This window comes from Limulus polyphemus, unplaced genomic scaffold (genome assembly GCF_000517525.1).
Source record: "Limulus polyphemus unplaced genomic scaffold, Limulus_polyphemus-2.1.2 Scaffold4910, whole genome shotgun sequence".
NCBI lineage: Eukaryota > Metazoa > Arthropoda > Merostomata > Xiphosura > Limulidae > Limulus > Limulus polyphemus.
The window spans coordinates 74-14,713 of record NW_013670520.1 but is presented as its reverse complement, the minus strand read 5'-3'; the positions used below and the strand labels follow the sequence as shown (position 1 = coordinate 14,713).

At 29.7% G+C, this 14,640-nt stretch overlaps 1 protein-coding gene across 2 annotated transcripts in view; it reads right to left on the bottom strand.

Annotated features, from left to right (window-relative positions):
* LOC106471861 (tetratricopeptide repeat protein 30A-like) overlaps nt 1–13,460 on the bottom strand; it is a 45,255-nt gene extending 31,795 nt beyond the window's left edge. The window contains exons 1-5 of one of the 2 annotated variants that reach the window (XM_013932485.2): nt 13,301–13,460; nt 10,212–10,277; nt 5,872–6,081; nt 2,108–2,164; nt 962–1,030 (exon numbers count right to left, since the gene is read on the bottom strand). In XM_013932485.2, coding sequence (XP_013787939.1) covers nt 962–1,030; nt 2,108–2,164; nt 5,872–6,081; nt 10,212–10,277; nt 13,301–13,360 — 462 coding nt within the window. In that variant the 5' untranslated portion in view covers nt 13,361–13,460. Of the gene's footprint in view, nt 1–961; nt 1,031–2,107; nt 2,165–5,871; nt 6,082–9,514; nt 9,568–10,211; nt 10,278–13,300 lie in introns of those variants that run through there. The other variant, XM_022400475.1, reaches the window with a different exon arrangement.
* Between the last annotated feature and the right edge of the window lie 1,180 nt (nt 13,461–14,640).

Genomic DNA, 14,640 nt, shown 5'->3' with positions numbered 1-14,640 from the left:
TATATATATATATATATATATATATATACTACACACACACACACACACACACACACTAATACTACTACTACTACTACTACTACATTAAATTGTTTTTCATTTAATTAAATAATGCACTTAAGAACACAGATCAATAGCATCCACAAAGCAAACAATGTCCTATAACTATCTGAATTTTTCTAGCTTTCTAACTGAGATAAGATCCATTATAAATTCAGCTAAGCTTGTCACTGTGTTTCCTATGGAAATAAAGTTTGAACTAGAAGAAAACAACATAATATGATACATCATTTGACAGATTAAAACTTGGCTTACTATTGGTTATAAATAATGTAGTATTAAACATCAGAGAGAACTATTAGCAATTTGTGAAAGAAAGGATGGGTGTAGCAAGTGTGTTTCATTTTCTAGTTTATGGTTCTGTAAACAAATAAGATTGAAGGCTATAAAAATTATGCTTTGCCTCAATTATAAGTATATTATAATGAGCAATTGACCTTAAATTCTGTACTTCTCAGAGGGGTGGTAAATAAATTAAAGTGGGCAAACCTAAAGAGAAAATGTCACAATTTTCATATGAGAGGAGATTGAGGTTTTTCTAAAATATTTCCTTGTAAAACTAAGAATTTAAAACTTACATAATATTAAAATTTGATTTATTAACCATGTTTTGATGCCAAGTTTATTTATATATCATGATAATAAAGTACTTTAATTAAATTTTGAATGTAACTCTCGAAAAAGTTGTGACATGCACACTTTGACCTGCCCGTGGCAAGAGGGTTGATTTCTGTTCTCTTGTCAACCCAGATTTTTCTTTTTTTAGTCTACGTACAGCATTTAGTTCAAAAATCTATTATACTCTATTGATATATTTCAAGTTTTATCTAAATTTTGGCAAAAACTAACAAATCAAGAATTTTATGAACTACCCATGAGAAATTTATCACTTAAATCTGACCTTGTACAGCAAACAACCAAGATTAACTTCTGTATCAGGATCATCTGGAGGAGCTTGGTCAACAAGGCTCTAAAAAATGGGGAAAAAAAACAAAAAAACTTCTCAATCTCTAACATAATTCTTAATGTCTCACTTCATTATGTATTTAATGTAACCAAATAAATAACTACAGTGAAACCTCACTGTAATGCAAATCCCGTGATATAGATCCTTACTACCGCATTATATTTAGGCTCTATTTTAGATACACATGAGCCACTATACTTACATTTAAAGGTGATAAAACTATAAGAAAGTCTCTTCCTACCAGGAATCAGTTTTTTTCTGGTAATAGCAAAAAAAATTATTAGCTAGCTTAATCTCTAACAATGGTAAGCTTCCACTAAAATGTTTTTGAAACACCTAATTTTAAGTTCTCTGGAATACAAAGCTAGGACAGTCATGATAGTAATTATCTATTATTCATCAACCACAAGTTGATATTATATAAAGTACTAAATCATAAATTTATAAAATTTAAAAGGTTTTCCAGGTAGATAAAACATTTTTAATAAGGAAGAAACTTTCCTTGTACTTACAATCCTACTTTACCGATGTACATTTTTATTTGTTCTCCCTAATCAAGTCTTTAAATTGGAGCTTAGAATACATGAGAAGGTAAATAATTTTTAACCATCATTATTACCAACTTATTTTATAACAATCACTACTGATTTGCCCACATATTGCATTACATCGAGCATTAAAAAAAAAAAAACTGACCAAAAAGTTGGGTTAAACACCCATTTTCTATGTAAAATACATAGGGGACCTAAGCAGTAATCAGTGGAATTAATTCCAATACTTATAGTATATTTAAATTTTTTTGTGGTAATCTTAAGTTGTAAATGACTCTGTAGCTAACAAAGTCATGGACTTGCAATAAATTTAATATATAAATTGTTTGTTTTAATACAAAGCTACAAAATGGTGTATTTGTGCTATGTCTAATGAAGGGGATCAAATCTCCAATGTTATCGCTGAACCACAAGTGAAATGGTGCTTAAATACATCAGATAAAAAAAAGTACTTAGAAAACCAATTGGGTCCTCACTGGTAATTCTTGAGCCTAACAAAGTTGGCAAATGCTTTGAATATCTAACCTACCTTTGCTGCACTTAAGTCTTCTTCTCCATATTTAATAGCTGCCTGTAGTTTAATAATCTGTAAATAAGAATGTGCACATTTAATAAAGATACACAGAAAACTACAAGAGCTACTACTTAAGACTCATAAGATGCAACTGTTCAAAACCCAAAACTTTACCACATAAACACAAATTATCATGAAATATGTTGGTCATAAGTTAATTGTGCTAACCAAAGAAAATCTACTATAATACTCACTTTTGTCTGTCCTAAAAATGTGAGCACACCTTATTATCTACATGCTCATACACTTCATTTCAACTAATGTAAACAAAAGGCAGATATAAATATACTTTAGTAGACATTTTTGTAAAACAACATATTAAAAGCTTATCAATGTTTTTAAAAGGATCTAATTAGGTCATAGAATAATATTATAAGTTTATCTATTGATAATATTAAGTACGGTAAAGTTTAGCCCTAACTAAAGCAAAAAACCTACACAAGTTACAGTGTTAATTTCTCTATCGAACTTAGGCTGTACTTAATAAAGGTTTAACTAAAGTTTGGCCTAAGACAAATGGACTTGCAGATTTCAGTGTCTGCAATTGAGAATTCTTTTTTATTATTCTATAAATCCTGTATTTAAAGAAGTACTATTACAATAAAGATACTAATTTGACTGCAAATGTTTTGCAGGTATCTGCTAGTATTCTTTATTTAACAAAATAGAAATCTTAAAAAGTGATTAAATTTATAAAGTTTGATTTTACAGAAAAATATTTAACATAGCTTCACAGATTTTGTAATTTGAAGAAGGCTTTTTATCAGAATTAAGAGCTTTACTCCCTCGAATTTTTTCTGTTTTCTAAAGAAATATTTTCTACCTTTTTTAATAAGACATAATGAGTGTCTTTTTTTCCATTTAAGATACATAATTAAGAAATGTATTTCTCATTTAGAACAGCAAAATGTCCTCTAACGTTTTTCTGTTGTTCACACAGGCATAGAAATCATTCAGTTCAGGAATGATATTCCATTTCAATACAGTCATAAAAAAGTGTTTACACTAAAATTGGGGTTTTGTAACTTTTATTTTTTTGTTTCTTTACTTTTTTACCTTAAAATAAACCATTTTTGAGGCCTAAAAATGTTTACTCAATTACATTGTAATCTTCTTATTCATCAACCTTATGAAATGCGAGATTTTGGTAGAAATACTCTTCTCTTAAACCTCTTCAGCGGAATTTCTTAGCCATCATTTCAGCTTTTCCATTTCAGTCATTCACTGCAACCACACCTTCTTACCCCAACAAACCCTGTAATTCCAGGAATCCAGTCCTTCTGAATTGTGTAACTCACTCTATGATTATCAAATCACGTTATGATACTTGCTACACAATATACTTGAATGCTCTAGCACAATGATATATCTTAATATATTCACCTCAAAAACAAACAAAATAACCTGAAGTTATATACCTTCCCGAATAAAACAAAATAATTCCCATACTCTCCAGAAACTTCTCAATTCTCCACAGGTTAAAGACAGCCTCATTTAACTAACTGACTTATCTTAGTAAACTTTCAGCTTATTTGAAGTTTTTAATTATTTTCAAAGCTTGTCTGTATGGAATGTTTTGAGAGTGTAACTGAAAATTTAAATAATTATTGTTTATCTATGGTTTTCTGACTGTGTTAATAGTTAAAATTATTTTTTTTGTAAATGTGACAACGAAAATTCATAATAGTACTTTTCACATTCATATAACTTTTAGAACTGAACTTATTTAACAAAAAAACTTGTTTGAACTTTCTCTTTAAAATATTAGAAAAAGTTGTATTATTTACTAGGTTAATTTTCAGTTTTGATCTACGTGAGTAGCTTACTTGTATCAGCACTTATTGACAACTGCATTATAATGTATGTTTTTAAGAAAATTGAATTCAATAAAATCTTAAGTGTGTAAAATTTGTGTACAAAATTTCCTGAAATTATCCTTCATGCAATTTTCTATGCTGTTCATAAATGCTAATAAGCCTTCATTATTTTTACCAATAATGTAGTTTAGAAAATACACTCAAAACATAAATATTTCTTTAATCTTTATAATTTCTAAGATTCGATAACACAATTTTTAAACACAGAACAAACATTTGAAAACTTTATAAAATATTATAAGATATGGAAACCATAATTCATTTACTTAAAAACTGGCTTAGAACATTAGTTAACAAAAGTTAAGGTAATTGAGAGTTTAATTAAATTTTTAATGCTCGGACAAAATGAAAACATTTGGTAAGAGCTTTATAAAATGGGAATTATTTTCAGTGACAGATGGAATTTTAGGGGTACAAAACCAGTAGTGACCTAGCAGAACTTTTGACTTCAGGTATGAAGGGATATTACACCAGTGGAAAATTCTACTTTAATAAGTAGTTCCTTGAAAAAATCTTCTGGAACAACAAAAGAAATCAAAGTTGGCAAGAAAAGAAAATACCCATACTAATCTGAAAAATATTTGAAGTTTCAAGAAGACTAAAATTAGAGAAAAGAAGAAAAAATGAAAATATATTCAAAAGTGATCATGAAATTGTTTTTTTCTATAGGTATTCATTATGTTTCATCATTTCATATCAAGCTGAAGGCCACAAACAGTAGTCAGTTTCATCAATAAAGATACTTTTTCTCTCAGTTTTAGATTTTTTTTACACTTTGGTTTCTAACATTCTTCCTCATAATCTAACCTTCTTCCACCTCTAGTCCAAGAAAGACCTGAAAGTAATTTTGTCCTTGTTAAATCAAGTATAAAACATACAAGTAACTGTATAAATGACACTTGTACTAAGCTTACTATGATGCAAAATAATACACATTTGATTAATTTTTATACAAAGGAGAAAATCTTTACACTAATTATCTAATTGGCAAGTACTTACCAAAATTTAATATGAAATGACTTAATACATTACATAAATTTAACATTCAAATATACATGTTAGTTAACATTTTCACATTTAACAAGAATGCTAAGTGTAGGCTAAGCATATCTACTTCAGTATTTCCTGGCACAAGTTGTTCAGGAACAGTAGCATTTGAAGTTTCACAATCATAATTTGTTGCTTGGAGGTTAATATAATTTAAAGCAAATGCAGTATCTTGAAAATGTAACAAAGATTAAGTATAAGCATACATACATATAAGCTTAAAATATGAAATACCTTAAATATAACAATGCAGACTTACAATTTATATCCAAGGCTCAAAAAGTAAATTTTAAAACCTCAAGTATATGAAAGACAAATGTAAAGTTTTGAAATAGTTTAAAAGTGATATCTCAGCAAAAGCCTAGTTTTTTACTTCTTAGATCATAAGAATTTTACAAAAGTGAAATAAAAATTATTTATAATCTGATTAAAACAAAACAATCTTTACCCTTACCATTTTAGACCCTTTCTATCATTTCCATGTCAGCTTGGAATAGTTGTGTTCTCATCAACATCAAGCATTGGTGAGTTTGTTGATTAGCATTCAGACAAAACAGGAAGTAGATGGTTAAAGTTGGTGTGTTTAGAAACAAGAATGTTTTCAGCTGCACTTGTTGAACATTGAGTTTTGGAAAGAACCATATATGAGGATTTTCAAATAACAGTGAACTTTCAAATAATTAAGTTCTTGATAACCTGCATATAATCTAAATGTTATTTGCAAATAATCAAGTATATTAATTTCCATTTTCTGATGAAATTATGTATTATATACATTAATAATAGAAATCTTACCTCTGACTGATACTCTTGATTTTCTATTTGCACAGTAACTTTCATAGCTTCCTCATAAAGACAAGCTTGGTACAAAGATTGAGCATAATACAACTTGTACTCATCTATGTCTGGACAAATCAATGTCAATTGTTCATAGCAGTTAGCTGCATTCACAAAATCTTGGGTGAAGTAGTAACAGTAAGCCAACAACGAGAGAGCTGCTCTTGACTAATAAAAAAAGGAAAGAACAATATATTACACAATAACACCAAAAAAAGTTCAGAAACAAATAAAAAAAGGTTTTGTTTATGAATACAGAACCGATATCTAAATTTATGAATGACTCGATACCAATACTGCATGGTATACTAGATATACCGACAGTAGACACTTAACTTACACCAAGTAACCTTTAAACATAATTTTTTATACTTTAAAAATCATATTATCTTCATTTTTCACTCCTCTACAGGTTTACAAAGTTATCAGTATTTTTCTCTGCTTATCAAAGATTTTAGGAAGAAATTATAAATATACTTTACTATAAACAATCAAACTACTAATTTACAGAAAAATGAAGAAAAAAAAGATCATATTGCTGTCTGCCAATCAGAGTAGAATTAAATACTGCCAGTAAAATATATTTGTATTTGGTGGCCAGGCTACCAGTCTTCAAACTTAACATTAGTTTCTGTTTACAGTTTAAAAAAGGTACAAGGTTAAAAACAGTCAATTATGTAGAGATTACCATGAGAATTGATCTCTTAAACAATGTTATGCAAGTTTGTAACTCAGTGCAATAATATGTATAATGATAAAAATCCAATGTACCACATTACCTAAAAAGTTTTCAATTAAATCTAAATTGCAGTATTTATCATTTTTAAAAAATACAATAAAATGAACTCAATTGAATAAATATCAATGATAGTATAAACTGAACCTCAAAATAAAACAAGTAAACATAAACTATGTAATATGTATATTTCACTGGATAAAGAAGTGTTCAGTCAGTCCTTTGGGGAACCAGAGCCCCCAGTATATATAACAGTCAGTTTTACAGTTATCCTCTTTTAGTAAATCTCATGATACATTTTTCATGGAGACCATGCTGAATTTGTGTTCTGAACTAGTCCTTGTTTCTTTATTTATTATGCGACTTTGATGTTAACTGATTTTCTTCACCAAGACAATGATTGTTTGTCCAAAATACAACTGTCTCCATTGCTTATACTGTATATAAGGCAAATGGAAGAAGAAGTAAATGACCGTCTTATACTGAAAGTGAATTTTGGCCTATTTACTTGTGTAGTAGCATTTACACAACACATATGGATCATTCACAACATTAGGTACTAAATACAATGTAGTAACACTGGATTTTAACATTCTACCTGCTGTTCTATGCATTATTGATTGAGTTCACCAGCATGTATAACACTTTTTTAAGACATTAATTTTATAACATTTCCATGAAACTGTAAATTCGTATTCTTATACCCTTTCAAACTTTCAAAGTCTGACCACAGGAAAAACTTATTTCATTAATTTATTCCTAAAATGTTTTTCTCTCCCATACAGGTTAAACAAAAATTGATTTTTCAACTACCAGTGCAAATAAATGTTCTACAGCATGATAAAATCTATAAATCCAAAAGAAAGTTAAAACAGCTGTTACACAAAAAAACTAAATGGTCAGTGTTTCAGCCAACTGATTTCAATTAAGGTCATAAGGTCAAAACAGTAACCCTTAATTTTAGTTTCCTCACAGCAATTCTGGTCATTTCTTGTGTTTATTTGTCAGTGCCAACATCTTTAGAAGATAAATCTTTACCAGATTATTGACACAAGCAAAGTTCTACTGTTAACTTTTTTCCGAGAATGTCACCCAGATAATGGAAAAGGTGTGAACTTATGTATGTGGGTTTTCAAAATACTTCCAATAATGTGCCATACAAAAGTTCAGTTAAGAATATCATATCAGTGGGGTGGAGATACTCATTAACTGGACTGAAGGGTGGTTGTATATTTGTAAATAGAGTCCAGTCAAATTGGAACCTTGTTGCTAGTGGAATGCCTCAGGTTGTCAGTGCTTGGTCCTTTTACTTACATACATTAATGGTACCGACAGGGAAATAATGAATAAATTAGTTAAGTCTGCAATTGGCATTAGTCTCTTGAGTATTTTTACCTGTATTGAGGATGTTGAGGTAATATAGAACGACTTGGATAAATTGGTTAGTTGGAAAAATATTTAGCAAATGACCTTTATAGTAAATACAGGAAAATATTTTTTAGTCATCTCTTGAGAACAACTGATTAGTTGAATGTAATCATTTAATGAGCCCAGTGATGAAGCTATTAGCAAATTTTACTAATTGTCTAACTCTAAAATACTTATAACACTTAAACTGGGTTTTGATACACACAGTGGCCAAAGCAAAGATAGCCCATTTTCACAAATTGTGACACTAATTCTTTATGCTGAACAAACTTTTTTGAAAGTAATAATGAAAAATCATAAAGACAATACTTCAATTACTAAACAGTTGGAATAATCATAAACAGTAATAATCAAAAACAGAGTTGATTATTTTTTGTGACATTGATCAATTTAATCATAATTTTGTTTAACCAATTATTTAATGTGACACTAACTGACGTAATTGTTGCTCATAGGTAATCGATTATATCGACTGATTTGATCACCCAACTATAATGAATTTTAGCAGTTATCTCTCTAAAAAAACTACTAGTCAGGTCTTACTTGGAACACTGTGTACAGTTTTGATTTCCTATCTAATATACGATCCTAAAATAATGACTTACTAGAAAGGGTTCAGATGGCTACTAAGATGATTCCAGGAATGGAAGGGTTAGGAGTATAGGTTAATATCTCTTCTTTTCTCTTAAGAAAAGTTGGATAATAGGTGATTTTACTAAAGTTTACAAGATTATCTGGAAGAATGATAGGATAAAGGCCTCCATTTTCTCTGTGCTATATTGTGAAGGTAATGAGACATGAGGAAACAAGTTTATAATTTGGAAAAAGACAGGCTAGGTTCCAGTTAAGATAGTTATATTTTTCTGGTGTGTGGATCATGTTGCCATCAGCAGTAGTGAAGGCCAGCAATTAACAAGAGTTTAAAAGAAGAATCAATAATTTCCTGAAAAATAAAGGAGTATTTCAGCTGTTAACAAGAAAGTACTGGTCAGAGACAATTTTGAAAGCTAGTTAAACAGCAGAAATGAAAGCCACCAGTCAGTCTGACATAAATAAAATTGATCTTTTTCAGATTCTTGGGCCAGCATGTGAATGGAGGTAATTTGCTGTAGGCTCCTCCTATTTTATTATCAAAAATGTAAAGCATGCCACAATAATCTTGAGGTAGTGACACTGATTGCAGTAGTTTAGGAATAATGTGCTGGTGTTTAAGAAAATTTAAGTGACACTTTTATAGTAAAGTATGTATCGAAAAAGTGTATCTTATGAAATATATTTTTAAATAGAATTTGAAATGCTAAGGGTGACATTTTACTTTTAGACTATAAACTCTTTTAAAACCGGATGTTGTTTTACTAGCATGAACTGTATATCACATGAAAAACAAATGTTTTAGAAATAAACATACATTGAAAATAAACAAAATATGTAGGCTACCTTTTATAATGAGTTCAGAGTCCAAAGAGTAGCTTCACAAAGTTACATTTCTACCCACAGTTTAGTCTAGACATCCTGATAAAATAATAAATTACTGCTAATAAAGTGTCACGACAATCTGTTATTCCTCTACAGGTAGCCATTAGCAAATGATCATAAAATGTTTAAATAAAGTTGCAACAAAACTATAGGACCAATTACAATAAAGTAAATGATATTCAAGTAGCTGGGAATATCTACATTGTTAACATGGTTATATATATAGAAATAATAGCTTTTACATTAATAAATCAACAAAAACAAATTAAGCAATTTGTTTCCACACACAATTTCTTTCTCCATAAATAAGTATATATATTAGTCAGTTTATCAAACATTAAGAGTAAACAGGTGTCAAGCAATGACCATTTTATTTTATGTTGTAACTGGTAATGTAATTAGTAGTCAGTCACTGTGACTAACAGTGGTTTTTCCTAGTAAAAAGACTGGTTTAAGTTTTTACTTTTCCACAAAGGTGGGTATGCAGAAATAACCTCAAAAGATTAAATTACTCCTTGTTGTCTCCATGTTATGTTAAAAAGTTTTGTATTGTACAGCTGTAAGGTTGAGCTAAATGTTTTTGGTTTGTTTTTTTTATTTGGTAAGAAATGCATCCATAACATCTAGTAAATCTTAACTATTGAGATATCATACTTACACTTGGATTACTCTGATGCTGATCATTCAGAACTTCAATTGCCTCCTTGAACTGACTTTCTTTTATCTGTAATACATCATGTATCAACAGTTACAAGTAAAATAACTTTCCACAGCAGTTTTATATAAAAAAATTAAATGTATAAATTTGAAACTTACTATGGTCCTCATTTTTATACCACAATTAAACAAGACCAAAACTATACACAAATGAGGTCTAACTAGTAATTTGTAAAGAGATAATTCTTTAACTTGTAATCAAAATGTTATTCAATACACTCTAGCCATACAGCTAACAACAGAGCACTGCTTTGATGGCTTCAGAGACTAATCCACTGCTATGCCATGATCCATTTCTTCAACCATGGTACTGAGTGGGTTCCAAGTTATATTTTTTAAATGTGTAATTCAAATTATGATAACCCAAATAATTACCTAGCAATACAATTAAAGGTAATTTGCCAAATATTTGTTCAACTTATCAATTCATCCAAGATATTCTGTAATGCTGCAACATTCTCAATACAGTTAGAAATACTTAAGTTTAATGTCAGCAGCAAAAACTATTAATTTACTAATAATGCTCCTATCAACATCACTGACATAAATAATAAAAAGCAAGGGCCCATGCACTGACCCTAGAGGCACTCCACAAATAACAAGGGCTTCATTTGACAGAACTTCATTAATACAAACCTTTTGCTTCTGATCCAACCACCCTAAAATAGAAAATAAACAATATGCTTGGTGCTGACTATGGGTTCAGAAGTTTAAAGGAATATTGCAACATTAACATGTCTACACTTTGATTCTTAGTCACAGGATTAAATATGACTAAGAATGAAAAGTTACAACAAATGTAAATATGCCAAAGAAAGTAATTAGCAATAATTAATGTATCTTAACTAATGAAATAATGTCATTTTATATACGGAAGTGTCATATAATTATTATTAACTATACATAATAAGTTTAAATTATTGTATGGTAAAACCAATTTTGGACAATACACCAAAATGGTTTACAATTACCTTAAATTATTTTTTAAATTTTATAGCATTTACATTAGGCCTTATATAGATGATTTAGATTTATTTATTGCTTCCTGTTGACTGATTGATATTTTACATAAAAGGTTATTAAATGGTAATAAATGAATGTTAAGAGTTGAGAAATAATAAATGAAACAATGTAAAGAGTGAAGAAAAATTATAAAAAATGTAACTTTTTTAGTAACAAAATGTGTCATATGATAGATTTAGTGCATGCTAACAAAACAAATTAATGGAAGTTAAGCCAGCTAAATATCATGTAAATAATCATTTGAAATTAAAATTCCATTGTTTATCCATGCATGGTGTGACATTATTTGGAACTGGAAGGAGCTTCCAGAGAACATATCTATTGCATAAGATGCAATGATGCCATAAGCACAAAGTCTTGATTGTCTCTACCAAATGCAACCATGTGTCTAGTAGGCTAAGGGTGGAAGTTAGAGAGTAAAAGAGCCATAATAAACAGAAAATAATTTCTACAACTGTACATGTCTGTTGAGATAGATATCTGGCACAATGGAAGGCTGATTAACAGTGCTTTTGTTTACAGTAGGTAAGGTATAATCTATTACTTCTTTTTTGCTACTTTCTTTAACAGTATTGGTTATAATGTTTACTATACCTAATCCCATTACTTTTTATCTTTATACTTTTATTATAACGATTGTTTGCATTATTAGCTTAATGTATATATTTAGACCTAACCTAAATCTCCTTATGAGATATTAGTGGGATTATGACTGAAAATATTACCAGTAAGAATACCCAGCTAATGAAACAGCTCTTAAGTCCTTTTAGAGTTCCCAATTCTTTTGTTAACCAGAGACCTAGTCTTCATATAGTTCTGTATAGTTTTGGTGACAAGTTTAAGTCATTCAAGTCCAGAGAGATTACAATGTCATTGGAACAGATGGCTAGTTAGGCCTCATTTGGTGTATTGTGTTCAGTCTTGGGCTCCTTACTTTAAGAAGGGCATTGAATTGTTGGAAAGGGTTCAAAAGAGGGTTACTAGGATGATACCTGGTATGGAAAGGTTGTCATATGAGGATGAGTTAAAATTTGGAGGGGAAACTGATTGAGGTGTAAAATTTTAGGAAATTTATAATGTTGGTTATCATAGTTTTCATACTTAATGGTGAAATTGGTAGGACAAGGAGACACAAATATAAATTTTGGCCAGGCAGAAGTCATCTTCATTGTAAGAAAGTTTCACTTTTCTAACAGAATGGTTGGCTTTTGGAATGAGTTGCCTTCAGATATGGTGGATGCAATAAATTTATGGACATTTAAAGGAAAGATGGATAAATGTTTAAATGATAAGAGCTGGCTCTGAGGTTGTTGTTTTCTTTGATTAGTTTATTGGATAGGAAAGCCTTAATGGACTAATAGGCCTCCTGCTGTCCTTAAATGTCACAATGTTATTTCAAATAAGGCTTCTACACAGACTAACACTGTGATAGACTTGTACAAAGCATGATAAAGTAAAAATAAAATATTACAATAAACTATTAACAAAGGACCTCTAATATTAACAGTAAACCATCTTTGTCTGTCGTATTTCTATTAGTATTACTCAATTTACTGTACTTTTTATTAAATTGCTAGTGAATATGGTACAAAATTATAAAATGTCTTAACTTAAATAATTAAAACCAAAAACAATGCTTTTTCCCCCACAGACTGGGATAAACACTAAGCAGGCGACTTTTACTGTTTTACTTTTAGACATTGAATAGGACTATAGTCATAGGACAGGGTTATCAACACAACCCTCAGTCAACAGTAACTGATTCAATCATTCGGTGATTGTAACTTGTAGGCCTACATCCTTATTTTTTATTTTTATCTACAAGTATAACTATAGTATAAATATAATACTGATAGCCTGAAAAATGCGTCACTAACACGGTGAGAGTGAAAAAGTAGGCTTCCGATTTGTATTACTGCATTAAGTTCTGATGATACACTTAATAAATACTAATAGTAACGAATAAAAGTTTCGTCCTCTTTACAATTACAGTATATAAAAACAAACCATTGTATACACAGCTTTAGTGTACTCTCCATCTCTTATTCTAGCACTGCCCCTTGTCATTTTTAGGCGATTCTTGAAGATAGTTTAATTATTATACACTTAAATTTTTACATCTCCAATTTTATCCACTGACAACAATCTTCCACTTCTAATATTTATGGAATTTTGTTTGTAGTAAATGCCACCTAGCGAATTATTTTAATCCAATTAACTAGTCACTAAATCTTGCGTTAGAATGTAAATTTCAAGTTCAGTTTGTTATTTGTAACTATGTTATAAGTTTTTCTGCCATTACTATACATTCCTATAACTAGTAATTTTCAAAATTACAAATTATAAAATTTAGGTTCCTGCACTTATAAACTCTTGACACTGGATCTGTAGAGGCGATCTATATACCAGAGGACAGTGAAGTGAGTCTTAAATTTGATATAACTTTCACTTTACCAGATATAATAAAAATAAAAATATCTTTGGTTTTTGTGCAACAAAATTTTAGGGCAAAGTCCTATAAATTGTGAAAAAAGTTCTTTATATTTTTGACGAAGAAATGTTTAGATACTTGAGAAGAACGGCTTCGTTTATCATAATTTCCGCTCACAACAAACTGAAGAAACAATTTGAAAGTCATTAGATAAAATTGAACTGTTACAAAACATGCATGCTGAAAGTATTTATGGGATTTGTTGCAGATATTTTTTTTACATTGTTTGTTTAAGTGTCGTTGTAACCAGGAGTGAAATTATCAACAATAACAACAAAAAAAGCAGAGGCATTCAGCTGGGTGAAGTGGACCTGTTTTTCAAAAAGAAAAAAAAAATTAAATTTTCCGCGTTCCACTTTGTGTTAATTTATGGAGTAACTTTAGGGTAAGAGCTGTGTTCAGTATTAAAAATAGGAAAAAATGCAGTGCTCTTTGGTCATATACAGTTAGAGGAGGTAGTTTTTTCATGCGTGTTAGAATGAGAGTACAAAACTTCAGTTACAAACAGGTGTGAAATTCTGCCGGTACTCACCGATATTGATTACCCGAACTTATTTTTCAAGGCGGTACTAGTACAGGGACTTATTTCAGTTGCTTTGTCGTTTTTTATATTTACACGGAGAAACTGTTAGATTTTGTTTAGGCTTATGCGATGTTTATTCAACAGTTACAGCAACAAAAGACAAGATGGCTATATGTTTATTTCATAGTTATTCATTTTCCAGTAAAGTATTATTGATATTAGTTAATTCTGAGTTAAAAATAAAGCAGAACTGACAATTATTAGCTGATGTAGCAGTATAAAGCACATAATTCTTTCTTAGTGCGAGGCTACTTTTGCATTTGTGCCAACTAC